General features: G+C 39.3%; 1 protein-coding gene across 4 annotated transcripts in view; it reads left to right on the top strand.

Annotated features, from left to right (window-relative positions):
- Positions 1–21513, top strand: part of SLC35F1 (solute carrier family 35 member F1) — a 398845-nt gene that overhangs the window by 297593 nt on the left and 79739 nt on the right. For all 4 annotated transcript variants that reach the window (XM_059941968.1, XM_059941969.1, XM_059941971.1 and 1 more), the window contains exon 3: positions 11894–12021. In XM_059941968.1, the coding sequence (XP_059797951.1) occupies positions 11894–12021 (128 nt within the window). The remainder of the gene's footprint in view (positions 1–11893; positions 12022–21513) is intronic.

Genomic DNA, 21513 nt, shown 5'->3' with positions numbered 1-21513 from the left:
TCTATGGCTAAGGCTGGTGACATACTCTGGAACCTCCCTTGCTCTGTGACCTGCCATACCTGATCGATATCTGTGGCTCCGAATATGTTTGCCACACGACACAGGAGGCTTTGCTTGGGATGGACATTAGATTATCTTTCCCCATCTTCTCCTTTCCTGGTTCTTGTTAGTCACGATTCATATCATGCCATCTCCTACAATTGGTCGGGTATTGCTGCACTCAGCTGGCTCTACCTTTATATATCTACCTACATGAATACAGTGCCACCAACACTGAGAGGCGTGATTTGTCCATCAGCAGCTTTACGAAGCCTCAGTAGTTGGTACAGATGCTACATTGCACCAACCAAAGATTCCCTAAGAGGGCTTTTGGGGTTCAAACATAGAAAGACTTTGTCTGTAAAGGAAGCAGCAAGGGCAGGGAACATCTTGGCCATTAGTACAAGGGCAAGGCACTGCCACAACCACAGAACACAGGGAAATGAACAAGAGAAGTTCTTAGCTATTAAGCGCTTGTCAAGACCTCTGCTTGGAAGAGTTGCCAAGTGTTCTTCCTGACCTCGAAGACTGAAGTGAGCACATGGAAGAAATAGAATTCAAACTTCTGCATTCTCTGGCTGCTAAAGAGGATAATACCACCTGCAACTCAAGGACACTGTAAGGGGAATGTGACTGCACCAGTAACATGCTTTAAAGGGCTACAGACACATAGACACCATTGATAATCAGATGTTCCAGCCAATGCTACTGCACCAGCTAAACTTTCTCTGCACAATGGAACCTCTTCTCTTTATAACTTTCTTATTATGAAACATTTCAAACATATAGGAAAGTAGACACAATAGTATAATGAACACCTATAAGCCAATGTATCAGCTTCAACAAATTTCAACTCATGGTCAGGCTTATTTTATCCTTAACCCTTACCACTTCCCCCATCTTGTATTATTTTAAATTAAATCTCAGCTATTATATAAGTTCATCTCTAAGTATTGCAGTGTGTATTTCTAAAAGATAAGAGCTTCAAAGTAGCATAACCATAAATCCATAATCACATTTAAAATTAACAATAATTCAAAATATCCTGTCAGTGTTCAAATTTCCAGTGGTCTCATAGATGTGTATTTTTTACAGGTTGTTTGAGTCAGGATGCAAATAAGGTCTGCAAATTGCAAGTGGTTGATATTTTTCTTAAGTTCTTTTAACCCACAGATTTCTCTTCCTTCTTTCATTTTTATTGCAATTTCTTTTTTGAAAAATCTATCAGGTGGTCCATACAATCACTGCTTCTCAAACTGTAATGCATAGGAATAACCTGGGCACTTGATCAAATGCTGGTTTGGAATCAGTAGTCTGGGGTTGGCCTGAGATTCGGCATTTCTGACAAATTCTCAGTTGCTGCTGTCACTGCCATTCAACAGGCCAAACTGAGTAGCTGGACTACAGTATATCCCACCATCTGGATTTTTGCTGATTGAATCTTTCTAGAGTAATTCAATACATACTTTTGTGACCTCTGTATTTCTTAAATTGGTGTAGTCAAGTCCTGAAACTTGATCAGATTTGGTGTCTTTCTTTTTTTTTTCCATAGGTAGTGTTTTGTTCATCCATCAGGAAGCACATAAAACATAATGCTTGGTTGCCTCTTTCCTTGAAATGCTAGTAGCTTGACCTTCTAGGCCTATATTCATTAAAGGGTACAAAATGATGATATTCTAATTCTCTCATTTCTTCTTTATTAGCTAGAGTATCACCATAAAGACCAATCTCCCCTCATCTACAATTTAGTTACCTAGTGGTATAGTTCATATGAGAATCCCAGGGGGGAATTTTTACCAATTTTCCAAATATTGAGTTGGTTTACTAATATCCAATAGTGACCAATTAGCTTTTAAAATTTGGTTGTGATTGTTTCTATTGCTGTTGCTTTTAGATTCTTTATGAGCTCATGGATTGAAACATATCTGATGCATTTCAATCCATTTCAGTGTTATTTTTATACAAAAGACACTTCAAGTTGGCCTCTGAGTCCTTCTGACACAACCCAAGTAGTTTTTTTTATTGTTTCCTTGCTCTTTTGTATAACAAAATGTTCCAGGTTTGACTTGTATTACATTTCCTGATCCAGAACTGCAGTCAACCATTTCTCCAAGATTATTATTTTTTTTTTGGTGGAAAATTTTAAGATGATATTTTAAGATGATAATCTGTGTGCTATGGTGCTCATTACCACTAGGTTAGTAAAGTGGAAACTTTTTAACTCCATGAATATATTCTTCAATATTTTCAGATGGAAATATGTTTTAGAATATATGTGTGTGTATTCTGTGTATTTTAGAAGTACACATTGCATACTATTATTGCATTGCTCAGAAAATGCTGCCTTGTTTCTACTGAACTTAATTTCAGAAAGATTTGATAAAAAGATTAAAATATTTCTGATTTGTTTTATTAAATGTACCGTGTAAACAAAAAGCATCATTCTTAGAGTAGTGAATGCTTTGCAGTAAAAAGTCAGGACAGACCTTGGACAGATTGCTTAAAATTCTTCAGAACCTGATTTCATGATCTGAAAAATAGTTTCTTCATAAGGCTGTTAATAGCAAAGCTATCAAATATTTACTGGAAGCCAGAGATGTTACATACATTTTCTCATGTAATTGGTATAGCGACATTTTCAAGTAAGTAGTGTTTGCCCCCTTTTGTAAAGGAGTAAACTTTCCCAAGTTTACACAGCCAGTTAAGTGGCAAAGTCAGTACTTTAACAGAGGTCTCTCTGATGCCTTTAACCTAGAGTATAGGGTGGCAGTTAAATGAGAAGGTAAATATTTGTTGCCTCCGGCCTTGTCCTGACAAATGGTGTTCAATGAAAAACAAATGTCAGGTAACAGAAGTGGCCTTGGTAGATCTGTACTTGACATTTGGGGTGGGAGATGGGAGCGTGAACAGGGGAGAGGAGGCCAGCCAGCTTTCTGCTTAGCCAGGCTTCTGGCCCATTGACGCTCCTCTTGCTAATTTCCCATTTTGGGTCTAACCTATGTGTCCACCATGACAGATGCTCTCATGTCAAAGTTCAAGGTCAGCCCTCAAGAGTTCAGGCTGGCATCTTCTGTCATGTTGTCTTTTTAATATGCTCAGCAGGTGGCAGGAGTCTGGAGGCAAGCCTGCTCTGGCCTCTTCCCCTTACATCGTGTGTCATTAGCTACTACACCGCTCTTTGTTCAAAACAAAATTCACAAAACTGACAGATTCATCTGCTAACGTCGGGGGGCATCAGAGCCAATTACAGGAAGCCTTCAAAAGGCAAATAGGGTCACTTTTCACAAAATGGGATGAAGAAAAGGAAAATAGTCATGTCATTAAAAAGGACAAATACATTTTCCTCTCAGCAGGCTCGCCACAGGAAAGTAGAGATTTATATGAGTCCATCATTTCATTATGACTGCTTTGAATAATTTCAAATCAAAGCATCCACCCCACACACAGCCAACCTATCATTAACCATTTTGAGCTAGTGAACAGTATTTCCCACGGTAAGTGATATCTCTATAATGACGGAAAATTTAGGTTTTTTTTTTTTAATTGAAGTATAGCTGATTTTTAAAAATTAATTAATTAATTAATTAATTTTTGGCTGTGTTGGGTCTTCGTTTCTGTGCGAGGGCTTTCTCTAGTTGCGGCAAGCGGGGGCCACTCTTCATCGCGGTGCGCGGGCCTCTCACTGTCGCGGCCTCCTTTGTTGCGGAGCACACGCTCCAGACGCGCAGGCTCAGTAATCGTGGCTCACGGGCCCAGCTGCTCCGCGGCATGTGGGATCTTCCCAGACCAGGGCTCGAACCCGTGTCCCCTGCATTGGCAGGCAGATTCTCAACCACTGCACCACCAGGGAAGCCGGAAAATTTAGGTTTAAAGTGCGAAGTTTCTATATTCTTTCAAGACCACAAATAATCACATACGTTGTTTAAAATCACCTGGAAAGGACACCAGTTGTTTGTTTTAATTTGAATTCAGACCTCAAGGATTCTAGGGTCTGGTTTTGCTGAAATGCACCAAACACATACTTGAGTTCTTGAGCAAGAGAAGGACAAATTTAGTTGTGTTTGAGGAAAACCAGGTGCAAAGGTTTAGGGGCACAGTCCCAACACTACCCTTACCTCATAACACTGTGAGAGTTTAGGCCAAATGGGAAAGTTCAGGGTCCACACAAGACCACCCTCTCTCCTGATGCCAATTGCAAGTTCAGGGTTGGGGGAGGATCCCCCAAACCACCATCAGTTTCAGAAATTTACTAAGCCTCACAGAACTCACTGAAAGCTATTATATTCATGGTTTGAGTTATTACAGGGAAAGGATACAGATTAGAATCAACCAAGGGAATAAGCCCATACGGCAGAGTCCTAAAGAAGTACCAAGTCCAGGGCTTCCATTGTCCTTTCCCAATGGAGACAAGACATGTTACTTTCCCAGCACCAGTGTGTGACAATACGGACAAAATATTGCCAATCAGGGAAACTCGCTAGAGCCTCTGTGTTCAGGTTTTTACTGAAGCTCCGTTATGTAAGCCTCATTGATTCTCTAGTCTCTGGGCGTGACCCAAAGCCTTCACCCCAAATCACATTGTTGGTCTTTCTGACATGGCCATCCTCAGCCCTGAATCATAACCTTACCCCAGGACAAATTGCAGACCTCTTTGGGGGCAACGTTAAATTCTTTACTGCACGTCTACAGTATGTCGGAAGTTTGGCATGAGGAAAGACCAGCTGTGATAAAAGTCAAGATAATGATAAGAGCTCCTCTCGAGGCACCATGTTAAGCATTTTATAAATATCTCATTTAATCCTGACCAACACTCAGGGAGGCAGGTCCACCTAGTAATTCCGATATATAGATGAGGAAAATTGAGGTTTAGAGAGACTAAGCTGTGCGACAATATCATACACCCAGTGCCCGGAAGAGGCTGGGTTCGAGCCCACTGCTGAATGGCTCCAGTGCCCTCCCTGTGTTGCCCTGCCAAAGGGAAGGCGTGGCTGCCACGTCCACAACTCCGCAGGGCACCATTCTTGTCTTCCCTGAGAAGGCTGTCTCCTGGAGCCGGAAAGGAAAGGCCAGCCTGACCGACTCACTATCTAAATCAAAAGGGAAGAACTCTTGGCGAGACTTCTCAGAGCAAGAATCTGCACATATAGATAACTGCAAAAGAGCCAGCAAAGTTAAAATGGGCCCCAAGGGCTGGTTGCTCAACGAAAAGCATAAACTGGACAGGAGTTTGGAGTAGGAAGATGTGCTCCATTTTAATCAGTTAAATTTTGGTTGTTGGATGACATATACCAGTACAAAGAAATGTGTCTATCACAGCTAGAAATATGGGACAGTAGTATTGGTTTGTGTTTGATCATGCAACAACATAACATCTTTAAGATTTTCAGTGATCAATAGTGACAGTGTTTAGCATGCAAGCGGGTGTATTCTTTATAGGGTGTTCTTTCCAAGAATATGAAATGGATGCTCTAAATGTATAACTAGTTTTTAAATTCTGAATGGACTTTGTTTAGGGGAGTTATTTGGCTCTCATGCACTATTTTCATTAAGAGGCAAAGGAACCTGTAACACATAGATTTTGGTCAACAGAGTTTAATAGTCAGTACACAGTTTTCATATATGGGGTTTTAGACATCCTGAACTTTCAGAAAAGTTCTTTATTTGTTTATCTATTTGTTGTAATTGCCTTTATGGTAAAATCTAGGCAGACTTACTATCAATTTTTCTATTAATATGAAGAATAAAATGTTAGCAATTGTGTCTCTCCTAAGATACATCAAGAACACAGGTTTTGGGGCTTCCCTGGTGGCGCAGTGGTTAAGAATCCGCCTGCCAATGCAAGGAACACGGGTTCGAGCCCTTGTCTGGGAAGATCCCACATGCCGTGGAGCAACTAATCCCGTGCACCACAACTACTGAGCTTGTGCTCTAGAGCCCGCGAGCCACAACTACTGAGCCCGTGTGCTGCAACTACTGAAGCTCGTGCGCCTGGAGCCCATCCTCCGCAACAAGAGAAGCCACCGTAATGAGACGCCCATGCACCGCAACAAAGAGTAGTCCCAACTAGCTGCAACTAGAGAAAACCTGTGCACAGCAACAAAGACCCAATGCAGCCAAAAATAAATAAATAAAATAAATTAATTTAAAAAAAAAAAAGAACACAGGTTTTGCATATTTCAGAGGTGTAGAGTATAAGCGTGTCATATAAAATCATGTCTCTTAGCTTCATAAAAGATGACAGCTTAAAAAATCCAGAAAAAAAAGGTTTCTGAGGTTTAAGTGATCTATTTCATGTTTAAAAAGGCAATAGACATTGAAAGATTTTTCGAATCATAAGGTATATATGTTTTTGTGTCAGAAAGGTAATAGATTGAGTTTGTAATTAGGGCTAGAATATTTTGTTTTACTTATCAATGCCAAAAAAGTAACTTTGAAAAAAATAAAATAAACTTACTGTTAAGAAACCTATCCTATATACAATCATTTTTACACATATGTGGATTTTCTCTTAAAGTCACAGCTACCAGAAACTTACGTGATTATGATTCATTTTTAGTTGCTTTTAGATATTTTTCCAAACCCTTATTAGGCATCTCTGGAAAACAGCCAGATGACCGAGTAGATTTTAACAGTGTTATTCAGCTATCTTACCTTGATAACAGGATCTTATTTACATGAGTAACTATCTGTCTAAATCACTATGCTAGGCATAGTTCAGGATATGTGAAAAAGAGAAATAAGTGCTGAGGGGAAGCAGAGACTTTGGGAAAGCTTCACATGGGAGCTTCTCATCCAGGTAACTGGATCTTGCAGTGTGAGTGGGAACTTGAGCGAGAGGGATGTGAAGGGTGTAAAATGGGAACTGAGGCCGTGTCTCTTCTCCTCTTGGCTTTCTTTGAACCCTTTGTGTGGTTTCCTCATTTACATTTTGCCTGTCACATGCAGCCTATGTGGTAACCTTGGAAACACCTCCTCAAAGCCCCTACCCTGGAAAGGCCCAGTAGGACTAGAGTCCCAGAGAACGAAGCCGTTTCTAGTTCAAGCCTTAGGGCAAAGGGGTGTGTTCACATGGCTTCCCCTCCCAGATCAAGTAGTGAGATCCAGAGAATCAAGACAAGGATCTGGCCCAGGGGAGAGGTGTCAAGGTCAAGGACACGGCCCTCAGGCTGCCTCCTGTCTGGACAAATGTCATATGCTGGCTGCAGTGTGATCCATCCACAATCTCAAGAGTTAGAGACAGAGGATGTGCAACTAAAGCCCTAATGAGAAATTAAGAGAGTTCATTTCCCTGGGCTTCCTCCATGCATGATCCATCACTCGCAGTGAGCCAGTCTGTGGTGGGTGGCTGGTCAGGATTCAAGGATTCCAGGACCCCACCACTTGCTGTCATGTCTTGTGCACATACCTGGCATTAGATATTAGCTTAACTACAACCTTCATACTGCCTTTAATCTACAGTGCCCTATGAAATAGTTGCTACAGTTCCCATTTTACAGTAGAGGGATCAAGGTTCAGAGCCGTTAGCCAAGTTACTCAGTACCACTAAGGTACATCAGTGGCCAAACCCAGGTCTGTTGCCACTAAGCCAAGACATTAAAGGACTGCCTTTTATGCTCTTCTTAATCTCACTGTCTGGCTCCAATAGTGACAATGAATGAAACAATACAAAACAAAATGTAATCTTCATTATTTGTCCTTTTTATATTTCATCCTTACCCTCAGATTCACATTATGAAGTGCAATTGATTGCAATTCTTTTTGTGAACCATTTACATTTTCATTTCCTTATTATTAACACATTCATTTTGTTCACTTTTCTGACAAAAGAATTGTTTTGAATTCTACATCCTTATACTAAATTTCACCTTTTAAAGGTGAGTAATTAAAACGTCCATCTTCAGTCATTCCTTTTTTCAAATTCACTGATGAATATTTAACCTCTTCCCTTGGAGTTCTGGTAAAGGAAGATGGCATTATGGCTTCAAGTTGTGAGCCGAGGAGGCATCCATTCAAGCAAGGGTCTCGCCCCCTGTGCAGGGGCTTCATTCTTGCTGCAGACCCTCTGTGCAAATGCATGCTGAGTTCTGTCCTTGCAGAAAAACACCATGAAGGATCACACCACCCTTGAGAGCCCTTAATGAAAATGCAGTCCCGAGAATAATGCAGCTTCTTGTTCCCTTTGCTGAATTCACCTCTGGTGCTGTCCCGCAATCCTTTTATTCTCTACTCAGACCACCACTGGGGGTGAACAAAGAGTCCTGTCTATGAATCAAAGCTCTTCAGGTTTCCAGTCGCTGCCGTGAATGTGGACCATGTTTCAGTCTTTGCACAGGCGTTTCCTCTTCCTTCATTCAACATTCATTGACCACTGCCACGCTCGCCCCACCCCATGTGTGACCATTGTTATTACGCCCGAGGCTTCAACTAGTAGTACAGCATATAACAGTAATTCTTATCATTAGACTTTAAGCCATAAATTTGATTTAAAGCCTTATTTTACATATCACAAGGGAAACTCTGTCATGCACTTAGATCAGGCAGGGCAACATCAACTTTTGATACTGAAATGAGGGTGATGGGACATGTGCTCATCCCTAAGCTGATTCAGGAGTGGACGCACGACTGCGCGGCTGGGCACCGGCAACACTAAGGGACGCCGTGCACGTCGGCTTCAATGTGCCAGGCGCCCCCTGGAGTCTGGCAGAGGGGGCACCCTGCAGGTGGGTTGGGACAAGCAGGTCATGATAGCTCCTTTAATGAGAAATGAATGACTCCTGAGGACAGTGCCGTAATTACAAACCAATAAGGCAAAAGTAGTGCAGTACCAGTGAGTATGAAGCCTAATGCCAGATTGTCATGAATTCAAATCCTGGCTCATCTGTGTGAACTTTTGGGCAAGTTACTTAACTCCTCCAGGCCCCAGTTTTGTCATCTGTAAATAAGGTTAACAGAAATACCTTCCATACAGGGATATTATAAGGATTAAGTAAATTAATATTTGTAAAGCACATAGACACTGCCTGGTATATAGTATCATATAAGTATTTGTTACAAAAATGGAAAAACACATTGATTGGTCATTCTGTTGATGCTTAGTAAAATGAGATATGAGTCACATGATCAAGACTGTCAATAATTTCCCTCTCTATTCTCAATCATTGCCATAGTTATTGTTGCTGGAACGCTATGTTACTTTCAATTAGGGTTACTTTCTTTAATTATGTTTTACACATTTGTGAATACTTGCATACTCCACAGTTCTTTAAAAAGAGAATGAAAACAAAATTAAACTCGAAACCAATTATAGAGATACATATGTACAAGGATGTTCTTTAAAGAAAAATTGGAAACAACTTAAATGTCTGTCAGTGGGAGATGAGATAAATTGTGGCATATTCATAAAATGTGATTATATATCATTTAAAGTATATTACATTTATTCTCTACATTAAAAAAATAGGGATCTATTTCTAGAACAATGTTAAGTATAAAGAACCCTAGAAGAATGACAGGTACAGTATATACAATAAACTTTCATTTAAATACATACATACGTAGAAAACATATAACAAAGACATGAACATGAAGGATACATAACAGTATCAAGATGGTGACTTGAGGAAGGAGGGAAGGGAATGGAATCTGGCAGTGGCAGAAAGGGGGCTTCAATTTCATCTGTAACATTTCCTCTCTCAGAAAAAAATCTGAAGCAAACATGGCAAAATTTTAACATTAATTAAATCAGGTTGGAGATTACCTTACCACATTATTCTCTATGCTTTTTATTTATATTTGAACATGTTGATAGTAAGAATAATAACAGAACAAATTTAAATGCCAAATTATAATTCTAAAATTTCCACCCATAGATTTTATTACTCCTCTTCGTTAATATTTTTAAAATTCTTTTGCTTCAAAACGTTAACTTACCACCAGTTGTGCTGGTCCTTTTATGGATGGCCCGGTTTCGTGAGGTTTAGAAAGCACTTTGGCACAAGGGCTCTAAAGAATATATCTTCACTATTCTAGAATTTTAACGGCCTATTGTACATCAGTGTTAATGAGAGTCATGTAGATAAATCCCTAAGCAGTCCTTTTAAAGGTTGCATTTTTTGCTCAGCCAAAAAAAAAGAGCTTTCTTGCCTTCCTGGATAATTTTGCTAAGCAAGTGTGTTGTACGTTTTCAGGTGCTCAAGTGAAACAATATGGGAGCATTTGTTTAGAGTGTTTTGCTTGCAAACTTCTTCAGCAGAACAGCAAGACAACAAACCATTCCTTTGAATCTGTGTAACTTTGAATATGTATTGATTGGCGGAACAAACAGCGCCATGACCCAGATTTTCAATGTCACATATTGAAATGTGGCTGGTGTGCTCCGAGTTTAGCAATTCTCTGTTCATCATGTAAATTAACCGGGACAATGACTTGTGACCTTAGAATTTCAGCTTTGCGGTTCAATATGCCATTGACCTTTTACATCCTATGTATAGAGTATTATGTGTAAAACGGTCACCAAATGAATTTATATCAGATGTTCTAACTAGAAAACAATTTTCATTGTCTGGCGCATGAATGTTTGTAGTAGATATATTTTAACTATTTCAATTTCAATGTTATTTAACATTGCTGAGGTTATTAAACACAAAATGTGCTCATAGATTCTGTATTACTTATTGACTACTCACCATGCACTGTTGGGCCCTAGAGATAAAGTGATGACTGAGACAGTGCCACTCTCTTCAAATTGTTAATAATCTAATGAGTAACAGAGTCAAGAAAACTGGCCATTATAATACAGGGGGATAAGTACTGTATCTGTGGAATAAGAAAGGGTGTTAAAGGAGCCCATAGCACGGAAACCCAACCGATTCTGAGAAGATCAAAGTGAGAGATCAAGGAAGGCTTCCTGGTGGTAGAGTCTATGCTGCTCCTTCATTTGAAGGCTGGGGGAAGAATAGTCCATGCAGGGGAATCAGCACATGGAAAAGCAAGAGAAAGCATACTTTGGGCCAAATGTTTGGATTGTTTCTTTGGTATCAAGAGTCACCATTCACTCAGGGTTTCTGCATGTTCCACATCCTCTAAGGATACCTTACAGGCTGGCCCCAGAAAGCTGTTATTATTAATAATCATGTTCCCCCACTTTGAGAAAAGGTACATTTCAGGCCTGAAATATGTAAAAATAAGGATGAAGAACTAAGCAGTTCAAAGTCTGTTCTGAGGCTACCAGCGTAAGAGGCAAGATGGTGAAGATTGCAGTCGTCAGCAGCATTAAGACCAAGGCCTGTGACACTCTTCCCCGTCCATGAGTGACCCCCAACTTCCTCTCTCTTCCCATCACCCACACACCACCTGCGTGTAAGGTTCAGAGGCGAGCGAGCCCTCAGGGTGGCACCCTGCAGCCTTACTGCAGATCTGCGGCTGAGCACAGGCTTTTCTCCATTTGACTACCCTCTTTCCATTTTTGTCTATTTTACCACAATCCTGAAGTTCAGGATGATTTGGATTTCATGTGTTTATACAGCCTTTCTGAACACCTTTCCTTTTATTTTTACTTGACAAAATTTTTTGTTCAAATGTTTGTGAGAAAATGTTTTGCATAGTGAACTAAAAACCTGCCCAGTCTTGTTCTGGGATAGGAACTAATTTGAAGGGCTGAAATCTACCATGAAACCTAGTAAACTAAGTACAAGCGAGTCATTCTTCGACATATTGATTCATTTGTTTAATTAAACGTTTGATAAGGTATGGAAAAAAATATAGTACTGTAATATATATTTTAGAATCCTTCTAAATATACAGTTTCTCAACGTGTTCAGAGCTTAATCCATTTCTTCTTAACTTTGTAACGCAGGAGAAGAAAACCTCCTGGCAATTTTACGACGAAGATGGTGGAAGTATATGATCCTGGGACTGATAGACTTGGAAGCAAACTATCTGGTGGTCAAGGCTTACCAGTACACGACTCTGACCAGTATCCAGGTACCAAGGCTCCCTTCCCTTCTCATCTTCCTCATTTTCCAGATGTAGTTTACTTTCAGTTTAGTCACTTGGGAGTTCTGAATACTAGTTTGTAAGTTTTGCAACAAGAGGGAAATCGGTTATATAAAAATTAACTTGAACTTTATTTCTGTGTTCCTTTAATTTTTCTTAATTCACATGTAATTGTACATCTCTTCTTTGTTTTTAGTATACCACAAGAACCATTGACAATGTAGGAAAATAATTTGTAGCTAAGAATACTAATCTTACGTCAGCAGAAGAATTATTAATAAGCATAAAAATAAATCTACTTTAATCACAACTTATAATGTTTTAGAATATGCTAATGGACTTTGATTAAGTAATCAAAGTGCTTAATAATCTTTTCTTTTAGCTTTCTTTAATGTGTAGATTTTGTAAGCTGAAGAGACAGAATTTTTCCTAAAGGGACAAGATTTAAATTTCTACAATGTGTTAGGTATGAAGATAGCCACTGCATCCTCCCTTCCTCCCTCCCTCTCTCTCTTTTTCTTTTATGTAATTATGTGTACACGCGCACGCACACACACACACACCATTGCAAATTTAACTTAGATTTTCACGATTTTTACCAGACACCACTTATATTCCTCATTAAACCATAAATAATAATCTTGACTATTTTTGCTTCACCCTTATTTCTCTTTTTATGACAATATTATGAATTTTATAGTCATTCCAAGGCTCCAGGATGAAAACAAAATATTGTTCATGTATCAGATTTTACTTAGATTTGATACCTCAACAACATTGCTGCCATTCCAATAATTTGCTTAGAAACAATAACAAAAATGAAGAAACAAACTAGCAAACAAACCACTTGAATAAATTCAGATTATAGAGATTGAATGGGAATCTATCTAAATCAGAATTAGATAGAGTCTACATGCTTCCTCCTGCATACCCAATAAGGGACAGAAAGGATGCTTCCCTACAACCACTGAAGAGAAGTCCAGAGCTCTATTTGATTGGACCACACTGATGGCAGGGGAATGGTGTGAGCTAATTGACCTAGACCTGGACTCTCTGAACCAATACAGGATGAGATTTCTCTGATTTGTTTAGACAAATGTTTCTCAGTAGGAGTACTACTGGCATTTTGGATAGGACAATTTTTCATGATGTGAGTCATTTTCCTACTTTATAGGTCATTTAAGATTTCTGGTCCCTACCCATCAAATGCCCATAGCATCTTTCAGCCTTTGTAACAACTAAAAGTGTCCTCATGGATTTCCAAATGCCCTCTAGCAGGTACCATCTCTAGTTGAGAATCACTGGCTCACCAATCAGCACTCACTCCTGGAGTCAGGGCAGGATCAATCTCACCCAGTCACATATGTGTCACCCATTAAGGGAGAGATGAGGTGGATGGATGCTGGGAGAACAACCACAGTGCTCCAAACTCAGCCTAGCTCCTATTCACTTCCACAAGCCCCACAATGACAACAAATCTCTCTTTCTGTCTTTCTCTCTCTCTCTCTCTCTCATGCTCTCTCTCTCCTGTGCCCCCAGGCACTTTGTTTTATAGCTCTGTCTTCACAGTCTGTCTTACCTAAGAATGGTGTTTGAATATTTCCACCTACTCCACCAAGCTGTAAGCTCTTTCACAGCAAGGAGGATTTCTTGTTCACCTTTGAATCTCTAGTACCTGGTAGGAAACCCAGCACATAATAGGCACTCAAAAATGTTTAAAGAGGTTAATTAAATTGCATTGACTTCCAGTATTTGGGGACACAGAAATTGCCAGCAGTTCTCTACCCACATGCAGAGGCCCCTGGAATGTCTATACAGGTATGTGGGAGAAGAAAGAGGAATGCTGGCTTCATGGCAGAACTGGGCCCGTTAGTGCAGAGTCAAAAATTATAAATGGGCCTCCTGGGGAGCATGAAGAGGAAATTTACCCCTTTGGAAATCCATTTGACTTTTGTTTTCTTTTGTTAAGCATTGAAAAGTCACAACCAATTACTGGTTGCTTAAGTTCTATGGGGATTTATAAAAAAATTTTTTCAGTTTTTCAATTTCTTTTTGTAGACAGTGACAAGGTTTTAACAACTTTCCCCTTGTCCTCAGGTGTTTTGTTCAACCCATGTTATGCACCACCATTAATCCATCCTGCCACTTCTCTCAAACTAGCTGTTTGACACCACATTTAATGCTACGTTCTATGCAAAATTTATTTTAATTCTGTAGAAAGACAAAAAATAATTCTACTGAAATATCATTTTGTCTTCATTATAACTTACTGAGCAAGGGATAGGGGGAAGTAAAAAAGCAAGTTGAATCAAACAATTCTAGAACCATTTTGCTACCTACAAAAATAAACTTATTAAATAATAATAAATGGTCAGAATAGAAGGCATTTGCTCTGGGAACCATGTCTGTACTGCTGTTTTGTAATTCAATTCTGTTTACTCATTGCAAATTAGTGGAACTAACAAGGACCTATAATGATTTTCCCTTGTTTCTATAAATATTAATTGAGCACACAATACGTGCTAAGTTTTTAGCTTTTATTCATATATTAGTCAATAAGGAAAATACATTAATTATGCATCTAAGAAATGTACTAGTTATTGCAAGTGATGTAAATAGAAATGAATCAACCTTTGCTGTACACTTGAAACTAACACAACATTGTTAATCAACTATACTCCAATATAAAATAAAAAATTTTTTAAATAAAATAAAATTTAAAAATAAAAACATTAACAGAAAAAAAAAAAAGAATGATAAAGCTTCTACAGAGTTAAAAAAAAAAAAAGAATGAAGGAAATGAATCAACCTTACCCTCCAGGAGCTTCTGAACCTATAAAGGGGACAAGAGGCACAGTCTATTGATAGTAACATCATGTACGGCAAGAGAACCGATGCCAAAGCGCTATAGTTTTCAAAGGAGCCAGAGATGATGTTTATTTGCAGAGGCAGGAAAGTACCCATTCAGAGGAGTCTATCAGATTGGATAAAATTTAGGTATAGCTTTGAACCTGGAAAGAAAATCATGGCAAAAGCCTAGGGGCAGAAAACCTGAGGAATATGATTGGAGAACAATTATTCCAGTTTGATTCATCCAGTCACTTCAAAAATAAGTACTGAATACTTCTCTGTTCAAGTCAGTGTATTAGGTAGTGAACAGTGAGCAAATAGCAAAAAAAGATACTTTCTGTATTCTTTGGAGCTTCCAGGCAAATGGGAAAGGCAGCCAAATAACCAAATGAATGGCTGTATCATTATAGTCAGAGATAAGTGTTCTAAAAGAAAGCAACACAGTTCTACGAGAACATTTGTCAAAACAACATGACCTAAACTGGAAAGTTGGGGAAGATTTTCCTAAAAGACTAGTGGTAGAGCTGAGATCTATAAGAGAAGTAGAAGATTAGTTGAGAAGGAAAGAGGTCCAAGCAAAGAAGACAGCGTGCTCAAGGCTCTGTGGTGGGAAGGACCATGGCAAGGATGAGGTTGTGAGCACAGGCTTGTGACTGGGCAAGGAGAGTGAAGAAAAGAGTGGTGCAAGATGGGCTGGGGAAGGAGGCAAGTGCTAGACTCAACAAGTCTTGACAGCCAGGTCAAGAGTTTGAGTCTTTAGGCTAAGTGCCGTGGGAAGCCACATTTGAGTTTTAAAGGCAGGCAGGCTGTGGTGCAGAGAACAGATTGAAGCAATGGGCGCTCATTACGGAATAAAGTAAGATAGAGCCAAAAAGTTAAGCTGGGGTCATGTCGTAGGAGGTCTTCAATGTCAGAATGGAGAGTGTGGCTTAATTTTGTAAATAAAAGAGAGCTGTGAAGGTTTCTGAGGAAAGAAATGGTAGGATGTAGCCCAACAGCCCTTTTGCAAAGGCACTTCTGTTTTAACAAGACAGTCCTCATTACTAGTTGGCAAAGGACCAGGTACTTTTGTCTTCTGATTCTCTTAAAAACAGTGATGTAGAACAAAAAGACATGAAGAGCCTCTCTGTGCTTTATCCTCTTGCCCTTTCAGTTCATTCCTCAAACTCATGGTTAAATGTCACAAACAATTAATGCATGAAGCATGAGAGGAAAATATATATTTCTGGAATGATTATAGACTCACAAGGAATTGCAAAACTATATAGGATTCTTTGAACTGTTCACACAGCTTTTCCCCAATGGTGACATTTTATATGACTAGGATATTGACATTGGTACAATACTGTTAACTAAGCTACAGACCTGATTCAGTTTTCATCCCTTTTCATCACTTTTTCATCCCTTTCATCCCTTCACTCCTTTGTCGGGGTGTGTGTGTGTGTGTAGCTCTACACAATTTGATCCATGTGTAGGTTTGTGTAACTACGGCCACAGTCAGGATACAGAACTATACTATCACCACAAAGAAACTCCCTCATACAACCCCTATGAAGTCACACCCATTCCACCACCCTCATTCCTGTCCCTAGCAACCACTGCTCTATTCTCCATCTATATGATTTTGTCAACTGGAGAATGCTATATAAAATGGAATCACACAGCATTTAACCTTTTGAGATTGGCTTTTTTCACTAAGCATAATACCCTTAAGTCCACCCAAATTGTTGCACATATCAATAGTTTGGTCTTTTTATTGCTGAGTAGTATTCCATAGTATAAATATATCAGGGTTTGTTTACCCATCACCAGCTGAAGGACATTTGGGTTGTTTCCAGCTTTGGTTTTTTACAAATAAAATTGCTATGAGGAGTTAGAGGGAGGTGTGACTACAGGAGAAGGTCATTGTCTTTGTGATATAAGGACTCAACCCATCATTGCTGTCTTTGAAAGAGGAAGAGGCCACAAGTCAAGGAACGTGGATAGCCTGTAAAAGGTGGAAAAGGAGTCTATTCTTTTGATGTTCTGACCACAGAATTATATTAGCTCTAACATCCATGTAACAGGAGACAGACTTGAAATCAATCTCATTGATTGTCTGAGAGATCTTCTGAGACAAGAACCAAGATGGCGGAGTAGAAGGATGTGCTCTCACTCCCTCTTCTGAGAACACCAGAATCACAACTAGCTGCTGGACAGTTATCCACAGGAAGACACTGGAACTCACCAAAAAAGATACCCCACATCCAAAGACAAAGGAGAGCCACAATGAGACGGTAGGAGGAGCGCAATCACAGTAAAATCAAATCCCATAACTGCTGGGTGGGTGACTCACAGACTGGAGAACACTTATACCACAGAAGTCCACCCACTGGAGTGAAGGTTCTGAGCCCCACGTCAGGCTTCCCAACCTGGGGGTCCGGCAACGGGAGGAGGAATTCCTAGAGAATCAGACTTTGAAGGCTAGCAGGATTTGATTACAGGACTTCGGCACGACTGGGGGAAACAGAGACTCCACTCTTGGAGGGAACACACAAAGTAGTGTGCACATTGGGACACAGGGGAAGGAGCAGTGACCCCCGAGGAGACTGAACCAGACCTACCTGCTAGTGTTGGAGGGTCTCCTGCAGAGGTGGGTGGTGGCTGTGGCTCACTGTGGGGACAAGGACACTGGCAGCAGAAGTACTGGGAAGTACTCCTTGGCATGAGCCCTCCCAGAGTCTGCCATTAGCCCCACCTAAGAGCCCAGGTAGGCTCCAGTGTTGGGTTGCCTCAGGCCAAACAACCAACAGGGAGGGAACCCAGCCCCACCCATCAGCAGACAAGCAGATTAAAGTTTTACTGAGCTCTGCCCACCAGAGCAACAGTCAGCTCTACCCACCACCAGTCCCTCCCATCAGAAAGCTTGCACAAGCCTCTTAGACAGCCTCATCCACCAGAGGGCAGACAGCAGAAGCAAGAAGAACTACAATCCTGCAGCCTGTGGAACAAAAACCACATTCACAGAAAGACAGACAAGAGGAAAAAGCAGAAGGCTATGTACCAGATGAAGGAACAAGATAAAACCCAAAAAAACAACTAAAGAAGTGGAGATAGGCAATCTTCCAGAAAAAGAATTCAGAATAATGATAGTGAAGATGACCCAGGACCTCAGAAAAAGAATGGAGGCAAAGATTGAGAAGATGCAAGAAATGTTTAACAAAGACCTAGAAGAATTAAAGAACAAACAAACAGAGATGAACAATACAATAACTGAAATGAAAACTACATTAGAAGGAATCAATAGCAGAATAACGGAGGCAGAAGAACGGATAAGTGACCTGGAAGACAGAATGGTGGAATTCACTGCTGCGTAACAGAATAAAGAAAAAAGAATGGAAAGAAATGAAGACAGCCTAAGAGACCTCTGGGACAACATTACACACAGCAACATTTGCATTATAGGGGTCCCAGAAGGAGAAGAGAGAGAGAAAGGACCCGAGAAAATATTTGAAGAGATTATACTCGAAAATTTCCCTAACATGGGAAAGGAAATAGCCACCCAAGTCCAGGAAGCACAGAGAGTCCCACACAGGATAAACCCAAGGAGAAACATGCCAAGACACATAGTAATCAAACTGGCAAAAATTAAAGACAAAGAAAAATTATTGAAAGCAGCAAGGGAAAAACGACAAATAACATACAAGGGAACTCCCATAAGGTTAACAGCTGATTTCTCAGCAGAAACTCTACAAGCCAGAAGATAGTGGCATGATATACTTAAAGTGATGAAAGGGAAGAACCTACAGCCAAGATTACTCTACCCAGCAAGAATCTCATTAAGATTCGATGGAGAAATCAAAAGCTTTACAGACAAGCAAAAGCTGAGAGAATTCAGCACCACCAATCCAGCTCTAAAACAAATGCTAAAGGAACTTCTCTAAGTGGGAAACACAAGAGAAGAAAAGAACCTACAAAAACAAACCCAAAACAATTAAGAAAATGGTCATAGGAACATACATATCGATAATTACCTTAAACGTGCATGGATTAAATATTCCAACCAAAGACACAGGCTTGCTGAATGGATATAAAAACAAGACCCATCTATATGCTGTCTACTTCAGACCTAGGGACACATACAGACTGAAAGTGAAGGGATGGAAAAAGATATTCCATGCAAATGTAAATCAAAAGAAAGCTGGAGTAGCAATACTCATATCAGATAAAATAGACTTTAAAATAAAGAATGTTACAAGAGACAAGGAAGGACACTACATAATGATCAAGGGACCAATCCAAGAGGAAAATATAACAATTATAAATATATATGCACCCAACATAGGAGCACTTCAATACATAAGGCAACTGCTAACAGCTATAAAAGAGGAAATCGACAGTAACACAATAATACTGGAGGACTTTAACACCTCACTTACACCAATGGACAGATCATCCATAATGAAAATAAATAAGGAAACAGAAGCTCTAAATGACACAATCGACCAGATAGATTTAATTGATATTTATAGGACATTCCATCCAAAAACAGCAGATTACACTTTCTTGTCAAGTGCGCACAGAACATTTTCCAGGATAGATCACATCTTGGGTCACAAATCAAGCCACAGTAAATTTAAGAAAATTGAAATTATATCAAGCATCTTTTCTGACCACAATGCTATGAAATTAGAAATGATTTACAGGGAAAAAAAAAAGAAAAAACACAAACACATGGAGGCTAAATAATACGTTACTAAATAACCAAGAGATCACTGAAGAAATCAAAGAGGAAATCAAAAAATACCTAGAGACAAATGACAATGAAATCACGACGATCCAAAACCTATGGGATGCAGCAAAAGCAGTTCTAAGAGGGAAGGTTATAGCTCTACAAGCCTACCTCAAGAAACAAGAAAAATCTCAAGTAAACAATCTAACCTTACACCTAAAGGAACTAGAGAAAGAAGAACAAACAAAACCGAAAGTTAGCAGAAGGAAAGAAATCATAAAGATCAGAGCAGAAATAAATGAAATAGAAACAAAGAAAACAGTAGCAAAGATCAATAAAACTAAAAGCTGGTTCTTTGAGAAGATAAACAAAATTGATAAACCATTAGCCAGACTCATCAAGAAAAACAGGGAGAGGACTCAAATCCATAAAACTAGAAATGAAAAAGGAGACGTTACAACAGACACCGCAGGAATACAAAGCATCCTAAGAGACTACTACAAGCAACTCTATGCCAATAAAATGGACAACCTGGAAAAAATGGACAAATTCTTAGAAAAGCATAACTTTCCGAGACTGAACCAGGAAGAAATAGAAAATATGAGCAGACCAATCACTAGTAATGAAATTGAAAATGTGATTAAAAATCTTCCAACAAACAAAAGTCCAGGACCAGATGGATTCACAGGTGAATTCCATCAAACATTTAGAGAAGAGCTAACACCTGTCCTTCTCAAACTCTTCCAAAAAATTGCAGAGGAAGGAACACTCCCAAACACATTCTATGAGGCCACCATCACCCTGATACCAAAACCACACAAAGATACTACAAAAAAAGAAAATGACAGACCAATATCACTGATGAATATAGATGCAAAAATTCTCAACAAAATACTAGCAAACAGAATCCAACAGCACATTAAAAGGGTCATACACCATGATCAAGTGGGATTTGTCCCAGGGATGCAAAGATTCTTCAATATACGTAAATCAATCAATGTGATAAACCATATTAACATATTGAAGAATAAAAACCATATGATCATCTCAATAGATGCAGAAAAAGCTTTTGACAAAATTCAACACCCATTTATGATAAAAGCCCTACAAAAAGTGGGCATAGAGGGAACCTACCTCAACATAATAAAGGCCATATACGACCAACCCACAGCAAACATCATTCTCAATGGTGAAAAACTGAAACCATTTCCTCTAAGATCAGGAACAAGACAAGGATGTCCACGCTCACCACTATTATTCAACATACTTTTGGAAGTCCTAGCCACAGCAATCAGAGAAGAAAAAGAAATAAAAGGAATCCAAATCGGAAAAGAAGAAGTAAAACTGTCATTGTTTGCAGATGACATGATACTATACATAGAGAATCCTAAAGATGCCAACAGAAAACTACTAGAACTAATCAATGAATTTGGTAAAGTTGCAGGATACAAAATTAATGCACAGAAATCTCTTGCATTCCTATACACTAATGATGAAAAATCTGAAAGAGAAAATAAGGAAACACATTTACCATCGCAACAAAAAGAATAAAATACCTAGGAATAAACCTACCCAGGGAGACAAAAGACCTGTAAGCAGAAAACTATAAGATACTGATGAAAGAAATTAAAGATGATACCAACAGATGGAGAGATATACCATGTTCTTGGATTGGAAGAATCAATATTGTGGAAATGACTATACTACCCAAAGCAATCTACAGATTCAATGCAATCCCTATCAAATTACCAATGGCATTTTTACAGCACTAGAACAAAAAATCTTAAAATTTGTATGGAGACACAAAAGACCCCAAATAGCCAAAGCAGTCTTGAGGGAGAAAAACGAAGCTGGAGGAATCAGACTCCCTGACTTCAGACTATACTACAAAGCTACAGTTCAAGACAATATGGTACTGG

This window comes from Balaenoptera ricei, chromosome 12, assembly GCF_028023285.1.
Source record: "Balaenoptera ricei isolate mBalRic1 chromosome 12, mBalRic1.hap2, whole genome shotgun sequence".
In the NCBI taxonomy this organism is placed as follows: Eukaryota; Metazoa; Chordata; class Mammalia; order Artiodactyla; family Balaenopteridae; genus Balaenoptera; species Balaenoptera ricei.
Note: the sequence above shows the minus strand (reverse complement) of the source record. Positions and strands in the feature narration are given on the sequence as shown.